The sequence below is a fragment of the Mobula hypostoma genome, chromosome 7 (genome assembly GCF_963921235.1).
Source record: "Mobula hypostoma chromosome 7, sMobHyp1.1, whole genome shotgun sequence".
NCBI lineage: Eukaryota > Metazoa > Chordata > Chondrichthyes > Myliobatiformes > Myliobatidae > Mobula > Mobula hypostoma.
In genome coordinates this window covers 60861043-60881154 of record NC_086103.1, presented here as the reverse complement: position 1 = coordinate 60881154, position 20112 = coordinate 60861043, and the positions used below count along the sequence as shown (strand labels likewise).

At 37.6% G+C, this 20112-nt stretch overlaps 1 protein-coding gene across 2 annotated transcripts in view; it reads left to right on the top strand.

Annotated features, from left to right (window-relative positions):
* sh3pxd2b (SH3 and PX domains 2B) overlaps nt 1–20112 on the top strand; it is a 300375-nt gene that overhangs the window by 229966 nt on the left and 50297 nt on the right. The window contains exons 6-7 of one of the 2 annotated variants that reach the window (XM_063053510.1): nt 5570–5595; nt 8790–8831. In XM_063053510.1, coding sequence (XP_062909580.1) covers nt 5570–5595; nt 8790–8831 — 68 coding nt within the window. The remainder of the gene's footprint in view (nt 1–5569; nt 5596–8789; nt 8832–20112) is intronic. The other variant, XM_063053511.1, reaches the window with a different exon arrangement.

Here is a 20112-nt window from a genome sequence, read left to right as displayed (position 1 = left end):
GCAATTCCAAAGGCTCATGAGAATTTGAGAAGTGAAATTTGCCTTCTTTCTGCCTTCAGTAAGTGGCCTGTTGTTTTTTAAGTACTGACTGCCGAGATTAAGATTATCCTATAACAACAAATGCATTCTGCATATACAGGGATACCCTGCCAAAACCTCACAAGATCTTGGATTAATTATATACAGGGTATTCATTCTTTAATTGTCAATCATTACATGTTTTCTGTCATATCTTATAACTTAATTTCCCGCGATAGCACAAAGAACTCATGCCCCATCTTCTTGGCTTGTTTTGCTTAAACTGATGAATCTACTAATTTACTAATGTACCAATAGAAAGTGAACTAAATCAATTTTAATCTTGATATGGTATTCTACAACATCATAATTAGTGTTCCCTAAAGGCCCCTTAGCTAGCAAATTAACTCCTTCTCAATGCATGATAATAGGATCTAACAGAACCCAATTCCATCTGCTTTCTGAACATATAGAAAGTTATCTCTATTTATTCTTTTGAATTTATCCTCCAAACGATTGCAATTACTTTATTTTGTCTAGTAACACTTAGGTTCTATGTCATAGAATATAGAACAGTATTGCAAAGGAACAGGCCCTTTGGGTCATGAAGTTGTGCAGAACTATTTAAACTAGCAACTAAACGCCTACCTAGACTCGTTCCTTCTGCCTGAGCAGTGCCCATATCCCTCCATTCTCTGCATATTCATGAGCCTATCTAAGAGCCTCTTAAATGTCCCTGTTGCATTTGCCTCCATTACCATCCTCGCAGCACTCTCCAGTCAACCACTACTCTGCTAAAAATAAAACTTGTCGCATCCATCCCCTTTGAGCTTACCGTTCCCATCTTAATTGCACCTTAGACATTTTGACTTTGAGAAAACAACATCAGCTGTCTACTCTATTTATAACTTTCATAATGTAATAAACTTTCATCGAGTGTCCCCTCAGCTTCTGCCACTCCAGAAAAAGACACCCAAGTTGTCCAATCTCTTTTTTTCTCGCACTTACCCTCTAAGTAAAGTAGCATTCTGGTAAACCTCTTCTGCAGATAGAGTTCTGATAGAGTTCTTTGAGGAGGTGACCAGGCATATAGTTGAGGGTAGTGCAGTGGATGTGATCTATATGGATTTTAGTAAAGCATTTGACAAGGTTCCACACGGTAGGCTTATTCAGAAAGTTAGAAGGCATGGGATCCAGGGAAGTTTGGCCAGGTGGATTCAGAATTGGCTTGCCTGCAGAAGGCAGAGGGTGGTGGTGGAGGGAGTACATTCAGATTGGAGGATTGTGACTAGTGGTGTCCCACAAGGATCTGTTCTGGGACCTCTACTTTTCATGATTTTTATTAACAACCTGGATGTGGGGGTAGAAGGGTGGGTTGGCAAGTTTGCAGACGACTCAAAGGTTGGTGGTGTTGTAGATAGTGTAGAGGATTGTCAAAGATTGCAGAGAGACATTGATAGGATGCAGAAGTGGGCTGAGAAGTGGCAGATGGAGTTCAACGCAGAGAAGTGTGAGTTGGTACACTTTGGAAGGACAAACTCCAAGGCAGAGTACAAAGTAAATAGTAGGATACTTGGTAGTGTGGAGGAGCAGAGGGATTTTGGGGTACATGTCCACAGATCCCTGAAAGTTGCCTCACAGGCGGATAGGGAAGTTAAGAAAGCTTATGGGGTGTTAGCTTTCATAAGTCGAGGGATAGAGTTTAAGAGTCGCGATGTAATGATGCAGCTCTATAAAACTCTGGTTAGGCCACACTTGGAGTACTGTGTCCAGTTCTTGTCACCTCACTATAGGAAGGATGTGGAAGCATTGGAAAGGGTTCAGAGGAGATTTACCAGGATGCTGCCTGGTTTAGAAAGTATGCATTATGATCAGAGATTAAGGGAGCTAGGGCTTTACTCTTTGGAGAGAAGGAGGATGAGAGGAGACATGATAGAAGTGTACAAGATAATAAGAGGAATAGATATAGTGGATAGCCAGCGCTTCTTCCCCAGGGCACCACTGCTCAATACAAGAGGACATGGCTTTAAGGTAAGGAGTGGGAAGTTCAAGGGGGATATTAGAAGAAGGTTTTTTACTCAGAGAGTAGTTGGTGCGTGGAATGCACTGCCTGAGTCAGTGGTGGAGGCAGATACACTAGTGAAGTTTAAGAGACTACTAGACAGGTATATGGAAGAATTTAAGGTGGGGGTTATATGGGAGGCAGGGTTTGAGGGTCGGCACAACATTGTGGGCCGAAGGGCCTGTACTGTGCTGTACTATTCTATGTTCTATGTTCTATGCAGCCCTTCCAAAGCCTCCATATTTCCTATCATGGGGTGACCAAAGATGAATGCGATATTCCAGATGCAGCCTCAAGCTGCAAAGAGATGAATCTTCCCCAGGATTGTTTCAGTGCTTGCGATATGCACCTCCAATTTCCTGATTTGCAGAACATCTATATTAAAAGTAGTATTTGGAGATCTACAGACACTTCCAGTAAGGTTTTACATCCCTTCCTATGTATTATATGTCTTAGTTCCACCCAAGATTATTGATTTTCTGAACTAAGATCCTTTCAGTCTACTGTGTTCATCAAGTCCTATATTTTGAAGGCTGCCCTCCCCCACTCCATTTACATTTTGCCTATCCATTCTACACGTTTAACATCTTTGGAATAATTAATTCTCAAGCCTGGTTACTTTACAACCACACCCAAACTATGTGCCATTGTTTTACCTGTATTCCATGTCTTCAGATAAAGATATTTCATTTTGAGTCTTTTTACCGTTTGTTCCTGCTCTGACTCAAGTTGGAGATAAGTGTGTACACTCTGTCCCATCCTGGCCAGCTTTGTCAATCAGTACCCACTTTGTGATGCTGCACTGTCATCATGTTGTTTGTCATCAACCTCCTGAGGACTGCCAACCAGAACCATTCCACAATTACATAAATTAAAACCACGTCTACAGTTCACTTATGCAATTCCTTAAAATGCTGGTCCCCATATAGTCCAATTGAAGTCCAGCCCGACAGGGTATCTCCTTCTTTCCACAGTACTGATGCTCATGCTCCATGAATTGAACACCTTTCTTTCACACCAATCCTTGAGCCATGCCTTTAACTTTTGTATCTTATGGAACATATATAATTTGCATTTGGGTAAAGCGGTAATCGAAAGATTAATACATTTGTAGCTCCTTGCTTTAAGTAGGATCATAGTTAGACATACTCCTTAAGCAGATCTCCTTAGTTTCTTTGTCATTGGTTCCCACTCTCTTCCTTTTTCTGCCACTCCAAGTTCCTCTCTAACATTGAAGAGAAACTGCAAACCCTGGAAACAGAGTGTTTAGAGACCTTTGATAGTGAATTCAGAGTAAAGTACAGCAGCGGTCCCCAACCACCGGGCCGCGGACCGGTACCAGGCCGCAAAGCATGCGCTACCGGGCTGCAAGGAAACGATATGATTTGGCGATATGAGTCAGCTGCATCTTTCCTCATTCCCTGTCATGCCCACTGTTGAGCTTGAACGCACGCGAGGTCATTACCTGCGTGTCATCCATGTCAGCGCGGGAAGGAGATCAATTCCTCGAGCTTGCAAATGACGGCGGGCTGAAAAGTATGTTTGACATAACATCTCTGCCGGCATTCTGGATCAAAGTCAAGGCTAAATATCCTGAGATAGCCACGAAAGCACTGAAAACGTTGCTTCCATTTCCAATATATCTCTGCAATGAATGCAACAAAAACTAAATTGTGGAATAGACTGGACATAAGGAACCCCCTTCGAGTATCGCTGTCTCCCATCACCCCTCGATAGGACCATCTTGTTGCAGGGAAACAAGCCCAGGGCTCCCACTGATTCAGCGATATTGGTGTGTTGCAATGATTTTATATGTTCATACGGGGAAAATATGTGCTGTGTGTTTAATATCCAAATGTTACTTAAAATGTTATGATGCTATTGACTTACTTATATAACCATATAACAATTACAGCATGGAAACAGGCCATCTCTGCCCTTCTAGTCTGTGCCGAACGCTACTCTCACCTAGTCCCACCGACCTGCACTCAGCCCATAACCCTCCATTCCTTTCCTGTCTATATACCTATCCAATTTTTCTTTAAATGATAATATCGAACCTGCCTCTACCACTTCTACTGGAAGTTCGTTTAACACTTACTTCAAGCTCCCCTGATAATTGACTTATCACTATATTCATGCAAGGAAAATATGCGCTGTGTGTTCAATATTAAATTCGTTAGATAAACCCTTTTAGAAACAAAATTGAGTGTATTAGCCACTTATCACCTATATTCCAGTTGTGATTAACACCCTCCCCTCCGAACAGAATCGCCAAAAACGATTTGTAGAAAGAATCGGCACGTACATGCATGTGCGAATCACACATGCGCACTTGTGCCCGCGCAAGGTATCATGGTCATTGTAGTCTCAGGTGGTTAACAACGTATTTGACTGCTACTCTTGTCCATTGGCAATCCTACCCGCCCCACCCCCCCCCGCCCCCAGTCGGCCGGTCCACAAGAATATTGTCAATATGAAACTGGTCCGCAGTGTAAAGAAGGTTGGGGACCCCTGAAGTACAATATTTATTATCCTACCTATATTGTCTTCTTTCATTACTGCATTCCTTTTCACTCCCCCAACTTGTATGGACCCTTGTCCCATGGTGCAGTAGTTAATTTGCTCACCTGCTGGCAGTCATTGTTACCGAGACTGCCAGAGCATACATGGCTGTTGGATAGTTGCAAAGAATGAGGCTCTGCCAGAATGAACTGTCTCATTTGCAACTAAATTTCATGTTCCTCTTCATTTTTGAATTCTGCACTACTTAACAAAATCATTGCAGATGATTTCTTCAGATGTGGTCATTATGGATTTGTGATCTCCGTTGACTGCTGCATTCCATCACCTTCCCTGCCCTGTCTACCTCAATGAAGTTAGAGTATTAATTCCTTGATTCTTTAAATAGAAAGCTACACTAATGCCCTTATCTCACAGATGTTCCTATCTAGCAGGATAGAAACTTAGTTGATCTTTCACTTGGGCAGAAGATACTGTAGACAGACATTGTGAGAAGTTAAAATGATTCATTGTACTGTGGATATCTCTTTACCTTACTACCTTCATCCAGCCTCTGTCACGATTGAGAATTTTTTGTATGCAGTACTCACACCTTATTCTCTCTTTGTGATATCTTCAGATCAATAATTATCAAAATTATTCTTCTGAATCTATCCATGTGTCAATTGCTGTGCACTGATTAGAGTTTAATTACAGACTGGTAGACAACCAGTTTCTTCAGACTGTCTGAAAAGTAGTCCTGGCAAGGGAGCATAATTATTTCAAGTATATTTTTATGGAAATTTGGTTAGCACTTCAGAAAGATTGAAAATTGAACTGAGTACAGTGTTAGCATTTGAACCATTCAATATAGCGTAGTTTAAATTTTAATACTATAATTTGATTTAAAATACTGGAAATTAAGATGCTACATCTTTTAACAAAATAATTCATTCACTCAGTAAATATTATTTCTTTTTATTTCAGAGAACCAATTACAAAGAAGAAATCTGGTAAGAAGCATTTAAGTGAATTGATTATGTTATCAAAATGATTTATTTGTTTATGAGGGATGTTAGAATATTTATTTTATTGTTTACTCTGAAAATAGTAGTTTACTGAATTATTGTGAATTGGTAAAATCGGTCTTAACCAGTTTTTCTAGTTTTACCTGCCCTTGAAGATCTTTCTTTGGAATATATTGACAGTATCCTTTGTGTAGCATCAGTATGGGATGCTGAGAAATTCTGACGACCAGTCTAAAGAACCGCTCATGGGAATCGTATCTGCTACAAGTGGTAACAAAGTTCCTTATCATCATGTAAGAATTTCCAATTGAAAAAAATCTTGTTAGTAGCTGTAGCATTTATCCATGAGAGTCACACAGGAATCTAGGGAATCAAAATGAGTAGAACATTCTTTTGAAAAAATGACAGGGACTGTAGACCATAATGGAGCAAAGCAGTAAATTACCTATTAGCCAAAGAGCCATAAGCCTGAATCACTTTTAAAAGTAAATCAAAGCTTCTGCTATTAATCAGGATGCACTCTTTCAAAAGGTTATGTGATCTTGCTCCAGACATTCTAAGCAGACTGTACCTGGATTTCCCGAATAAAAGTAAAGGTTAAGTGACATTGTTTACATTGAAAACTGAGCACAAGACAACAGAAAGTATCAAGCATGGAATAAATGTTTTGAAGAGATTAGAAAAGATCTTTTCTGATATGTTGTACAAAACAAAATACATCAGCTGTTTACAAGCAAATTGTATTTGCAATGGACATTTGAGAAACATCTTGATCATCTGTGGATGAGTCATTTCTGCAAATTGATGACATACGCTATTACACACTTACAAAATTTCTGGAAAGACCTAAAAAATTACCACACTATTTCTATTAATCTTAATCCATTCCATATACCGCAAGGAGGATTCTGTGCAAATGATCTAATTAGTCAAAAGCTAGTGTGATTCATGTAAAACAACTAGAAAATGTATGTACTTTGTGTTCCCCTTATGTTTGGGTTTCAGTGATTCATTGTTAAACAGCAACTGGAATACCATTTGCAGGATGGGTTACTGCACCACATGAAGGATGTGATGGCACAAAAGAGAATGCAGAGATGATATAAGAGGAGATTACTAAGGCTGGAGAATAGAATACATGCCAATTATTAGGCTGGAGCTGCATTCTTGGCATCAAAGGAGGTTAAAAGGTTTAATGATATATAAAGATAGGGAGTATAAACGACGTGAATAGGAAAGGTCTGCCTTCCTTAGCAGAGAAATGAATAACTAGGAGAGATGAATTTGTGGTAATTAGCAGACAGATTAATGGGGAACTAGGATTTTTTTTCACTGAAAGAATTGATGGTCTAGACTTGCAGCTTGATGGAGGAAGAAAGCCTTAAAAATGTCAGGATGCTCACTTAGAGTGCCAATGTCTATGCAATTATTGTCCAAGAACTGGGAGTAGTCTGAATATCGCGTTATTTCCACCGTAAATTTAGTAAGCAAAATGGCCTCCTCCAGTCATACAAACTTTCTGATTCAATGATTCCGTTTTTAGTTTCTTCATGTAGTATCCACACGTATTTAATGGTGCTGCTGCCAGGTTAATGGTGTAAAATCGGACTGCTGTGAATGGAGAGTGACACTTCTTTCTTGTGCTTTGGACACTGCTCTAGATTTGCACTCAAATTAAGCACCACAATTATACGTTCAGGCTTTTATTGGACATGGCATCAAAGGTTACGGGGAGAAGCCTGGGAACTGGGATTGAGGGGAGAAAAGAAGGATCAGCCATGATTGAATGGCGGGGCGGACTCGATGGGCCAGATGGCCTAATTTTGCTCCCATGTCCTATGGTCTTACGGATTTAAGTTACCATTGCAATTTAAATGCACTCTTTAAGCTCTCTTCTCAAAATGGTTGTGGACTCCCAAGATTCTTGGAAAAGTGCTAATTTTTTTTCAAAGAACAAATCATACCAAAGTTCTGGCAATACCTTCAGTGCCAATATCAACAATGTCAGACAACAGAATCTTTGAAACTAAGAACTAAGATGCAAGGGAGAAAGACGCTCGAATAGGAATGACTATTAACTCATCTGATATTTAATACTTCTACATTATCATTGATGCTGAATGGTGTACTATTTCACAATGTATACATAATAGATGATGGGAGGCTCAAGATGTACCAATCAAACGTGAAAGTAGTTCATGGGAAAATCTTGTTATTTTTTCAACTGACCATTGGAATAATCAAATAAAATCTGGCAGTTGTAGAACCTGATTGAATATTATTTTATTGGGATGGAACTTGGGTGAAATTCCAAAGATTTTTTGAATATATGTTATGGTAAAGAAGGCAACATGGTGAGTGTTGGAGGCTAGAATATGGAACTAGAGGGTTAACACAGGCATGATGAGTCCACTCTATGATCAGATCACAAGGGTGTGAAGATAAATGTTATGTTGAGTGATAAACTTCTTTGTGAAAAAATAACTTATGCTACTATATATATATGAAAAATAGTTCGGTATGGAACATTGGGTGGATTCTGATCTACTTTGGAAAAATACATATTATTTATGTTTTGGATGTTGAACTGATTAACTACATAGTTCATGGTGACAGAACAGATAAAGCGCAGGAAAACACTGAGATTTTGAGACAAGCAATAGCAAATAATGCCAAAGCTTTGCTGTCATAAGTCATTGAAACATTGTTAAATATTGATCTCAAAGCACAGACAAGTAAAATTGTAATTGATGGAAGTGCAAATCATTACTCAAGTTATATATTCCCATATTTGGTTCTCAAGACTGGTCATTTGAAACTCTCTCTTGATGTGTTTGGAGTACAATTATGTTGTCACCAGGCATTAATAGTTCCAATGAACAGTGTTGTTTTTTACTATTGTCAGATCATAAATATTAACATGGTCTAAGCAGCTGATGTGCTTCTGTCAAAGGGGCCTTCTTATAATTCATTCATGCAGTACAGACTTCCAAAATTCATTACAATACAAAGCAAGCAATGAGTTTTGTATGTTTCTACTGAATGATTGAATTATACTCATATATAGGGTATATTATCCAGCATTGCATGTAGTTCACTTTCTCAACATCTCAATTCAAAACCTTCTTAAAATAATTTCATTTTCCTCACATGTACTTTCATTCATTTTCCTTCATTAGGGCTTGCAATAATCCAGAGAACGGCATCGTTTCTAAAAAGAGGTATTAGAGAAACTCGCTTGGCCATAACTTAACTGATCCTTAACATTGCTGGATGGTCCTAAACCATTATGATTTTGGACCATGCAGCTGGCTGATTAGCAGTGGTTGGGGCCAGCCTAATGCTAAATGCGGTGTGATTCATGCATGCTCAGTACCTGTGTAATATTGATTAAAATGGGATTAATTTGGGACTGATTTTTGTTCTTTTCACTTAATTCAACTTTTTCCTTGATGATATCACTCAAGAAAGTTTCACATGAAATATGTTTTTGTCCCCCTATATATAGGTGCACTGTCATTCAAGTAATTGTTCAAATAATCACCTGCTAACCCTTTCATTGGCACAAAGCAATTTGGATATTAAATTTCTTAAATATTTCCCTGAATATGATTTTTGTGGCATATATCAAATTTGGAAATGCTTGCTAGTCTTAATGAACAATTGATCAAAAAAAATCTAAATATTATATTATTAAAATGTGACTTTATAGTACCTCATCTTAACTGAAGGAAGCAAGTGGCCTCTAAGAGGGTTATTCAACAGCAATTTATTTAAAGCTACACTTAATCCAAGCAGGTTCTGAGAATTGTCTGTCTCACTATGTAACCTCTCAGTAATCAACATTATTTTACAGCAATTCTTATTACTTTTCTTGAAAATGTAAACTAATGACTTATTCCACCACTATGTCCATTGTCATTTCCTTGGTGTTGTTGATTGCCATCATTTGTGTGCTCTTTTTTTTAAATGCATACATTTTTAAAGTGACTTGAAAGTAGATGGAAATACAGAGTAATGACAATTATTTATATGTGTGGTGTAAAACAGAAAATATTGGAAGCAGTCGGCAAATCAAGCAGTATTTCTGGAAAGAGAAAGAAAAAGAATGCCCTTCTATTGACCTGAAACGTTAACTTCTCCTTCCACGGGCTCTCCCCGAATTGTTGAGTGTTTCAGTATTTTCTGTTGTTACGTCAGATTTCCAGCATCTGCAGTTGTTTGATTTTCAGGTGTTTTTAAATGTGTGGCGTTTGATGGAAGCTCTGGAAAATCTTTACAAAATCAGCACTGCAGCAGTAAAGGGATTAGTGGTGTTCATCGGTTTTTTTACAATAAAATTTTATTAAAATTCTGTCTAATTTATTTTTCATTTATGAAGTGTTTTAAGATGAGTTTACTAAATAGAAGAAGCACACTGGGGAAAAATATGAACACAACCATGACTACTGCTTTGGAAATTTTAAAGTGAAATTATAAGTATTATAAAATGATGACATTGTGCACTGTTTGGGATCTTGAGAAAGCTCATAGCCTATGTAGAAATTCGTCTTTGGTCAGTAACATTAAACTGGACCTTAAATATCATGCATTGCTGCTATTTATAAGATTGTGAATGAGCGATGAATTTCTAAGTAGTGAAATATAAGTTTGTGTATACTTCAGAATTATGATGCATGACTTGTGCATTTTTAAAGAATTTAGAATTAAAGCTTGTGTTGAAATATTCCTGTTAAAATAATAGAGTATTCAAGTAGTAGAAGCAATAACTTGATGCTTTTTATCACAACAAGTTTTACTTAAAAAGTGTAAATTGACAGTTTTTCCATTTTCTATTCTTTTGGAATACCTGATTTATGCTACAGGATAATACTACATGCATTGAGGGATTTTTGTCTATTAGTAAAGTAGCTTATTGTTATCTGTAAGTAAAGTCAGGATCATCACCAGTTGCACTAAGGCTGAAGTGTTGCTGAAGCCATACTCCAGCCTTATTCCTACAGATCCAAAAGGAGCCCAGCAAAAGCAATATTAACCAAACAGGGAATCTTCCTGATCCAAATGTGCTTTGTACTGGCTTATCTAATGGATTTTCCTCATGAGCTGCTAAAGTGCTCATAACTGAAATACAGCACTATTTATAGCAACATTCAAAAATTGACACTAGATTTGTGATCATTTAGCAGGGCCCTTAAGGTACTATAGGTGAATTGAGCATATAATCAGTCCAGAATGAAGTGATCATTCCGCACTCGATGCTAAAGAAACTGGTTTTTGTGCACACTGAGGCTGAACCCTGGTCTGTTGATGGTTTCTTCACCTCAGCACACAAGAGAACATGCCTATTCTAAGACTACAGTCCTTCACCAACTTGTTCCGGTGTCACAAAACCATTCTCTGACAACCAAGATCTACAATGAGAACCTTACCAACTTGGATCACTTTATGTACCTCAGGAACCATGTATCAGCAGGGTTAAACAATAGTGATGTAATTCACCACCGTCATCAATGTGCTACTATGTACTTCGACTGTCTGAAGAAAAGGACTGTTCAAAGACCAGGACATAGCTGGAAAGTAGTACAGCACAGAAACAGGTTCTTTGGCATGCCTTATTCATGTCATGGTGCCCAGCAAGCTCATCCCATTTGCCGACACATGGCCCATACCACTCTCAACTCTTCCTATTCATGTATTTGTCCAAATGTTTTAAATTTTGTTATTGCCTCTTCTCAACCATTTCTTCTGAGAGCTCATTCCATACACATTTTAAGACCACAAGCCTAGCACCAAGATCATAGACCATTGAAATGCAGTAATCCCTATCCTGAATACTTTGGAGTTGTTGGGTCTCCATTTATTTTCCGATCGTTATGGTTCTTCTGGTATTCAAACATGGCGAGCAGTCTTAATTCCAAGAGTTCAGTTTCAGGTACAGGGCTCTGAGTTGGATGATCAGCCATGATCATACTGAATGGTGGTGCAGGCTCGACGGGCCAAATGGCCTACTCCTGCACCTATTTTCTATGTTTCTATATTTCTATTTTTAGAGCGCGAACGAACTTACAAATACTAAGCAAACTAAATAAAGAGTTAAGAAACAATGCTTAGAGGGCAATTAATGCTAAGGGGCATATAGACAAAAGAATCAAGATGGTGCTTCTGAAAAATCTATCAATTTTATAGATAAGAAAAATTCCCTAGATAGAGATAAATTAGTTAATAGGTGACATAATTGAAATAATTGCATCGTGTGGGTAACGTGCTAATACTTAGCCAATGAATATGAGAAAGGTAATAAAATGTTAGTTTAGCTGCGATACTGCTTTCTGACAGTGAGTGTGAAAAATACTTGAATTTGTTAAAAAGTACAATTCTGATAAATAGTATTATTTAAAAAAGACAGTGGTTTCCAGCAGTGTCATAGATCAGCCAACCGTAGACACTTCAATCACTAGAGAAGTATTACCAACATCACCTCCAAAAAATTGTCCAAGTACACTGGCAGGTTAACATTCCTGGTATTGAGGTACTGATCTAGCTTAACTAACCCCATTTGTTATCTACACCTGATGCCAAATTCCTGAAAAAAAAATACTCTGTGCTTCTCTGTGTCATGGCAAGCAATTTCCAGCAGGATAGAAGGCATTTAAAGGAAGAATTAGAAGCCTCTTCAAAAAACAGTAACGTCTTATCTAACTCATGGGAAGTTCTGACCATTTAGTGCATAAGTTATCTGAAAAGTCTGTGGACAGTTTGAATTTTTTCACTAGGAACACAAAGGCTGCAAACTGTAGAAGGAGCATTTAACAAATCCCACCTGCTCACCTATGGCAGCATCTATATGTCCTGTATAGAACTCATTTGTCACCTCAAATTTTGTAGACCTATGATAGAAGCAAATCATCCTTGACTTGGAGGGACAGTCCAAGAAAAATCCATTTTGAAAATAGTATTGACTTTTGGAAAACCATCATTTACTGTGATCCAAGCTCCATCTGGCTTAGAATAAATGAGACCAAGATCATTTTTTTTTTGTTGCTCACCGTCCTTTTCTTAAATCATATCTGTGTAACATACTTGGGAACATTTAATTTACCTTGAGTACAAAGTATAAACACATATTTTTACCAAAATTGCATGTGAAAAGTGGCAAAGTGCTAAATCTATTGGATCTAATAATTTTTGTACAGGTATTAAAGCAGTTTGTCATTTGGTAATGTAGAAGTAAAAGTATAATTAAAATCCCAGTAATCGGTCATTGCCTAGTTTGCATAACTTCTCAATATTTGCCTCATAGCTTTGACGTTGTTTACATGCATTGGCTTTTTACAGAAAATGAGTAATATCTTTTGAAATTTAAAGAACAGAGGACTACAGTAAATGCTGCAATACATATTTCATAATGACTGTTTTTGGCTACAAGTTCAAACACGAGATTTCTCCTCATGTACTGCCCTTTCAAGAAAAATGTCATAGATTGCAAAACTGTTTACATATGACCTGGTTATATCTTTAATGTAACAAGAAGATATTTCAGCGGCAGTGTTCTTCATGTTTGTACAGTCATTTTGTGCCTTGGGGTGGGGTGAGCATTTATATGTTGGTAGAGTGTTGGGCTGGTTCAATTTTTTTCTGCAAAGGAAAGGGATGATGATGTGATTCACTTTTCTGTCAGGCCACATTCTGACCCACAGTCTGGTGTAATAAGGAATTCCTTTTCATTCTAATTAAAGGGATCCTCCTGGTTCAGGGTTGAGAGTATTGTCAACGAAAATAGATTTATTGTGATGTTCACTTAATAAACTCATGCAAGCTGGTTTCTTGCAGTCCCAAGTCTTGTCTGCATTGTGAGCTCTTTCCTCAAAAGCTACTGAGTAATTCCAGGAATCCCTGCTTATCATTTCCAGCAGTACAGAACCATCTACTTCAATATCAAGTCAGATACACGCTGTTCAGAACTGAGTCCTTTGTCTTTACTTTCAGGCTCTGATAGGACTCACGGGAGATGTCCTGACCACTCATTCACTCTCCTGTCTCTATCCCCTGGGTACTATGCTCCAGCCATTTATTTTAATTATTTTTGCATTATTATTTCTCTGCTCCCAGCTAATAGCCCGCATCGATCTTCCACTGCACATTCCAAGACATCCAGTCTTGGATCCAAAGACTTCATCTGACTGCCAGATATGGTGAATTGGGCACTAACTTCATAAACTATTCTTTTAATTTCAGTGACATAATTTTTATCATTGCCCACTTCAGTTTTCTCTTAAGATAATAAATTGTGCAGCCTGTTTAATGTAAACATTTATTAAATTTTGCCAAGACTTTTGTACAAAAGTGCATTTAAATCAGGTTTACTAGTGTTTTTTTTTCCCCTGTTCCTAAGCAATGCGGAATGAATACAAAATCTATTGGGTTTTATTATTGGTAAATTGGGATGCTGTTCTCTTTGTTGTCCCTCTAAACAGAAGTGAATTTGAGCACAGTGGAACTTCAAGTGATTATTTGCCAGTCCACATCGTCTTGCAGTGTCCAGATAAATGAGATCACCTGCTGACTTCATCGGGTTAAAGATATACTTTTCTTACAGTGTGATGAGGGACATCCACAGTGAGAATGTATCAAGTCCCAATTACATACAGATTAATTTTGGTTTTCTAAAGTTTAAGTCTGTCAATTTTTACTGAGGTTTTTTTTCCTATGATAATGACGTATCTTTATTTTTGCTTCATTTTGATATTAAGGTGACACCATTATATGAAATGGTACCTTATAAAGCAGGCAGGGAACACTTGCTTATAAGCATTTTGTTAATTGAAAAACTGGCATGCATCACTATTAAATTTCAAAATAATATGCCCAATTTCTTTGTTCTTAGCGATTCCCTGGATCAGAGAATAGTCACGACTACAAGTAGAGCAGTTTTGAAGAAAAGAAGGAGATAACTAAACACAAGGTTGAATTTTGTGTCTTGAGCATTTTCAGTAAGCATTTGATTCTATATCTGATCTTTCTTCTCCACAGATTAAAGTTCAAAATAAATTTATTACCAAAGTACATACATATACATCACCATATACTACCCTGAGATTCATTTTTTTGCAGACCTTCACAGCAAACGTAAAGAAACACAATAGAATCAATGAAAAACCACACATAACAAAGTGTGGAAAAAAATACCAATGTGCACAAGACAATAAATTGTGCAAATACAAAAAGGGGAAAAATAATATTCACAAATAAATAAATAATACATATTAAGAATGTGAATTATAGAGTCCTTGAAAATGAGTCCATAGTTTGTGGAATTAGTTCAGTGTTGGGGTGAATGAAGTTGTCCACTTGATTGAAGAGCCTGATGGTTGAGGAGTAATAATTCTTCCTGAACCTGGTAGTGTGGAACTTAAGGATCCTGTACCTCCTTTCTGATGGCAGCAGCAAGAAGAGAGCATAGACTGGATGGTGGGGGTCATTGATAATGGATGCTGCTTTCCTGTAGCAGTGCCACTTGCAGATGTGCTCAACGTTTTGGAGGGCCTTACCTGGACTGGACTGTTTTCACTGTATTTTGTAGGCTTTTCTGTTCAAGGACATTGGTATTTCCATACTTGTAACTGATTCATTTTTCACATTGTCTTTTACTTGCATTTGTTCTGTTGGTCCTGATAGTATTACACTAAATATCTCTGTTTATTTGCATTATTAAACTTGCAGTGAGTAATTTGAAATTCTGTGGCATTAGTTTCAATTCTTACAGCTCAGCAAATTGAATCTTAAGTGGAATGCTGGATGAGCTAAGCCCTTAAAGAATAAGAACTGGCTTTTCTCTATTATTCTTTATCATCATAAATTAATAATGATTTGATTTTCTGTGTTGTCCATAAATGGTGCTTGTAATCAGAGATTAGTTTTTGAGTTTGGAAGTTACCCTGTTTGTGCACGGAGAGCTATTTCATGGTACCAGGGGAATACATAATGTCAAGAGAAACAAAAAGCTGTTGTTTGCATGATGGATCTTCCAGCAGTTATGTTTAAGTGTCAGAATTACTCCAGGCTGTACCTAGACCAATTTTGTCACCTTGAGTAATAAGCTTTTGTTCGATTATTGCAATTTTATATATGTAGTGTTAAGCATAAGGCCATATAACATGCATGTTAAATATGATTACAGGGCCTATAAAAAGTATTCACCCCCCGCCCTTCCCCTTGGAAGTTTTCATGTTTTATTGTTTTGCAACATTGAATCACAGTGGTTTTAATTTGGCTTTTTTGGCACTGATCAACAGAAAAAGACTTTCATGTCAAAGTGAAAACAGATCTCTACAAAGTGATCTAAATTAATTGCAGATATAAAACACAAAATGATTGACTGCATAAGTGTTCACCCCTATCAAGTCAGTATCTAGTAGAGGCACCTGTGGCAGCAATTACAGCCTTGAGTCTGTGTGGATAGGTCTCTATCAGCTTTGCACATCCAAACACTGAGATTTTTCCCCATTCTTCTTTACAAAACTGCTCCTGCTGTGTCAGCTTGCATGGGGATCGTGTGTGAACAGCCCTTTTCAATTCCAGCAACAAATTCTCAATTGCTTTGAGGTCTGGACTCTGACTTTGCCACTCCAGGACATGAACTTTGTTGTTTTAAGCCATTCCTGCGTAGCTTTGGGTTTGTGCTTGGGGTCATTGTCTTGCTGAAAAACTAATCTGCTCCCAAGTTGCAGTTTTCTTGCAGACTACATCAGGTTTTCCTCCAGGGTTTCCTTGTATTGGCTGCATTCATTTTACCCTCTACCTTCACAAGCCTGCTGCAGTGAAGCATCCCCACAGCATGATGCAGCCACCATCATGCTTCACAGTAAGGACAGTGTGCGGTGTTTGGCTTCACCAAACATAGTGTTTGGCCTCATGGCCAGAAAGCTCAATTTAGGTTTCATCAGACCATAGAACCTTCTTCCAGCTGACTTCAGAGTCTCCCACATGCCTTCTGACAAACTGGCTGAGATATCATGTGAGTTTTTTTTAACAACAATGGTTTTCTCTTTGCCTCTCTCCCATAAAGCTGCAATTGGTGAAGCACCCGGGCAACAGTTGTATGCGCAGTCTCTGCCATCTCAGCCACTGGAGCTTGTAACTCCTCCGGAGTTATCGTAGGTCTCCTGGTGGCTTCCCTCACTAGTTCCCTTCTTGCACGGTCACTCAGTTTTTGAAGACAGCCTGCTCTAGGCAGATTTACTGCTCTGCTATGTTCTTTCCATTATTTGATGATTGACTTAACTGTACTCCATGGGATATTCAGTGACTTGAAATTTTCTGGTATCCGTCTCCTGACCTGTGCCAGGATACTGACTCACCAGCAGTTGGAGCTTTCTGATACAGGGATTATTTGCACTACAATCAATTGAAACACCTTGACTGCACACAGGTCCCCAAAAACAGATCTCCATTTAACTAACTATGTGATTTCTAAAACCAATTGGCTGCACTAGTGATGATTTGGTGTGTTATAGTAAAGGGAGGGGGTGAATACTTATGCAATCAATTATTTTGTGTTTTATGTTTGTAATTAATTTAGATCACTTTGTAGAGATATGTTCTCACTTTGACACAAAAGAGTCTATTTTTTGTTTCTCAGTGTCAGATTTACTAACAGTGTGCAGTTTTTGCATGTGATCATTTTTAATGGTGCTTCTTTGATGTATCTCAGTGAAATGCCAAGTTGATGCTGCGTTGTCCATCTAGCCTTAATGTTATGACACTTAATTACAATTGATACTATAAATATATTGATATAATTGATACAATGAATTACGACTGAGTGTTTTACTTACATCACTTCAGGAGCCAAATTAAATTGAATAACTTGGGATTAAAATCATATTTAACCAGACTTGGTAAGGACTTTAGATTTCCTTTCCAAAAGGATATAAGTGAAGCAGATGGATTTTTTTTTGAGGAAGTTGTAGTTGTATATTAACTATTTGTGAATAGTTAATTACTCTTTGTGGCAAAATGTACTGAACTGCCAAATTAGCCTGTATAGTCATGTATAAGTTAATGGACAAGAAAGTATTTTATCCAACTCCAACATGGTCAAAACTTTGAACCATTTGGCGGGTCGCCAGTGTTTCTTTATAGGCAAGTACAACCTCCAATTGTGGTACCCATTATTTTAAGACGTGTGATTGCAGGATGTAGGGTCAAACACTGGAATTTGGGACAGGGGAGTTCTTTTTTGTGTGGCACACGCCAAATGGAGCCATCTTATTTTGGAATTGAAACATGAATACCATCTACTGAAATGAGTGTGGGGACACAAAACTTTTTAGATTATTTATTTTAAAACAAGAGCCAGCCAAACAAGAACACATTTGGTTCATAAAGCAAATTTTAACGTGTGGAATATGCTGTCTGCTTAAATGGTATCTAACCAATCCCCTTTGAAAAGTTATTTGCTTAGAATATGCAACACAGAAACAGGCAATTCTGTCCAATGGCTAATACTGGCATTTATGTTCTACTTAAGCCATTTGTAGCTGTGGGGGAAGCACAGAATAATGGACTTAAATGAGTAATTCTTGCAGAGAGCCAGCTGAATATTTTCCCAGGACATTATTATTTTATCACTCATCAGTACAAAAATAAGAAACATAATAAGACACTTTCAAGCAATTTCATGAGAACATAAGCAAATTGATAATTGAGCAATCTTAATGTTAGGAAAATATGAGGTTATCTGTTGGGAGATGGATATATAATATGTACTGATTTTTCTGGCTGGTGTTTGTAGCTTGGCAGCAAAACCTGGATTGCGTTTATAATTTTGGTAGGATCGAAGGACACTGATTAGGAGGCATCTAAAATGGAAAATTAATTTGGCTTGGTTTAATATTTTAATTTTTTGGTAGTAATTTAGGGTTTCTTTAAAGTACAAAATATTTTTAATTATTAAAATATGTACTCCTCAATAACTTTTAAATGTATCTGAAATTTAGAAATATTTATACATAGTCCTAAAGAAGGGTCTCAGTGCAAAGCGTTGACTGTTTATTCATTTCCATAGATGCTGCCTGACCTGCTGAGTTCCTCCAGCAATTTTGTGTGTGTTGCTTTGGCTTTCCAGCATCTGCAGACTTTCGCATGCTTATACATAGTGTGTCACATTATTAGGTACCACCTGTATCTAATAAAGTGGCCACTGGGTGTATGCTCATGGTCTTCTGCTGCTGTAGCCATTCACTTCAAGGTTCGATGTATTGCGATTTCAGAGATGCTCTTCTGCACACCGCTGCTGTAACACATGGTTATTTTAGTTACTATTGCTTTCCTGTCAGCTTGAAGCAGTCTGGCCATTCTTCTTTGACCTCACTCATTATAGTCTCAAAGAAGAATATTAAGGACATGAATAAGATGCAACCAATTTACTGAGATAAAACATGCATGAGAAACCAGAAAAGCTGGACTCTTCACCAGAGAAGAGGAAACTAAGATAAAATCTAACAAAGGGGTTCATACTGAAATTTGCTTAGAAAATTAATTAGAAACTTGTACCACAAGGTAACGAATTGAGAGGCAGGAAGCATAATATTAGTGCCGTTAGACAGGAAGAAAGAGAGGCGGGAGTATTTGTAAATAGAGGGTGTTAAGCAGCTTCAAATACCTTATCAAAACAATGATTGAAGTAAATAATTTTAAAGAAGGCATGGATAATAAGCAGAGGTAAGGGAGAGGAATTGAATTAAGTGGATAGCCCTTTTAAGGTATTCATTGAAAAATAGAAAATTCAGTTATTTTTATCAACAAAGAGCAAGCAAGGGCTAATTCCTGAGATTAAAACAGGTTGTTTTGTTTTAAGGCATTAGTGTGTGCTGAAAGTCTCAGTATAAACAGCTAGAAAGTGCTTTTTCAATGTATAATTTGCCATATTGGTGCTAAAATCAGAATGATCTCTGAGAATGATATAGTGGTCCTTTTGTTGTCAAAACCAATTTGCAACTAAAGTCTATGGGTGGAAAAGTATTGAATTTATTTGCACATGCAAATAAGGAATGCCTTGAATCCAGCCAGTGCCGAGTGTGCTGTGATCAGAAGAACCAGGTTACTGGCAACGCAGGCAACCCTAAATTCCAACCCTCTTTCTTTTGCTGCCAGGTATTCAAAGCTCTCCAGGTCCGTTTAATGTAAACTACCATTATCTGTTCCTTTCCAATCAAGAGTAATTTTCAGCAGCCAGGTTGGCGAAGACAACTTTTCAGATCATGAGTCATGACTGATATCTCAAAAATAGGATATACTGAAGCTGAGAATGATATAGTGGTAAAGTCCTTCTGTTGTCAAAATCAATTTGTAACTCATTGGAATTTTAATTATAATAAAAGAACTGTATTTTTTTAACCTGCTGGAATTCTGGACATAGTACATTTGGATTATAGTAATTATCTTCAAGATAACAACAGTCCAAAATAGATTACAATTCTGTGGTATAATTGTTTATTTTGA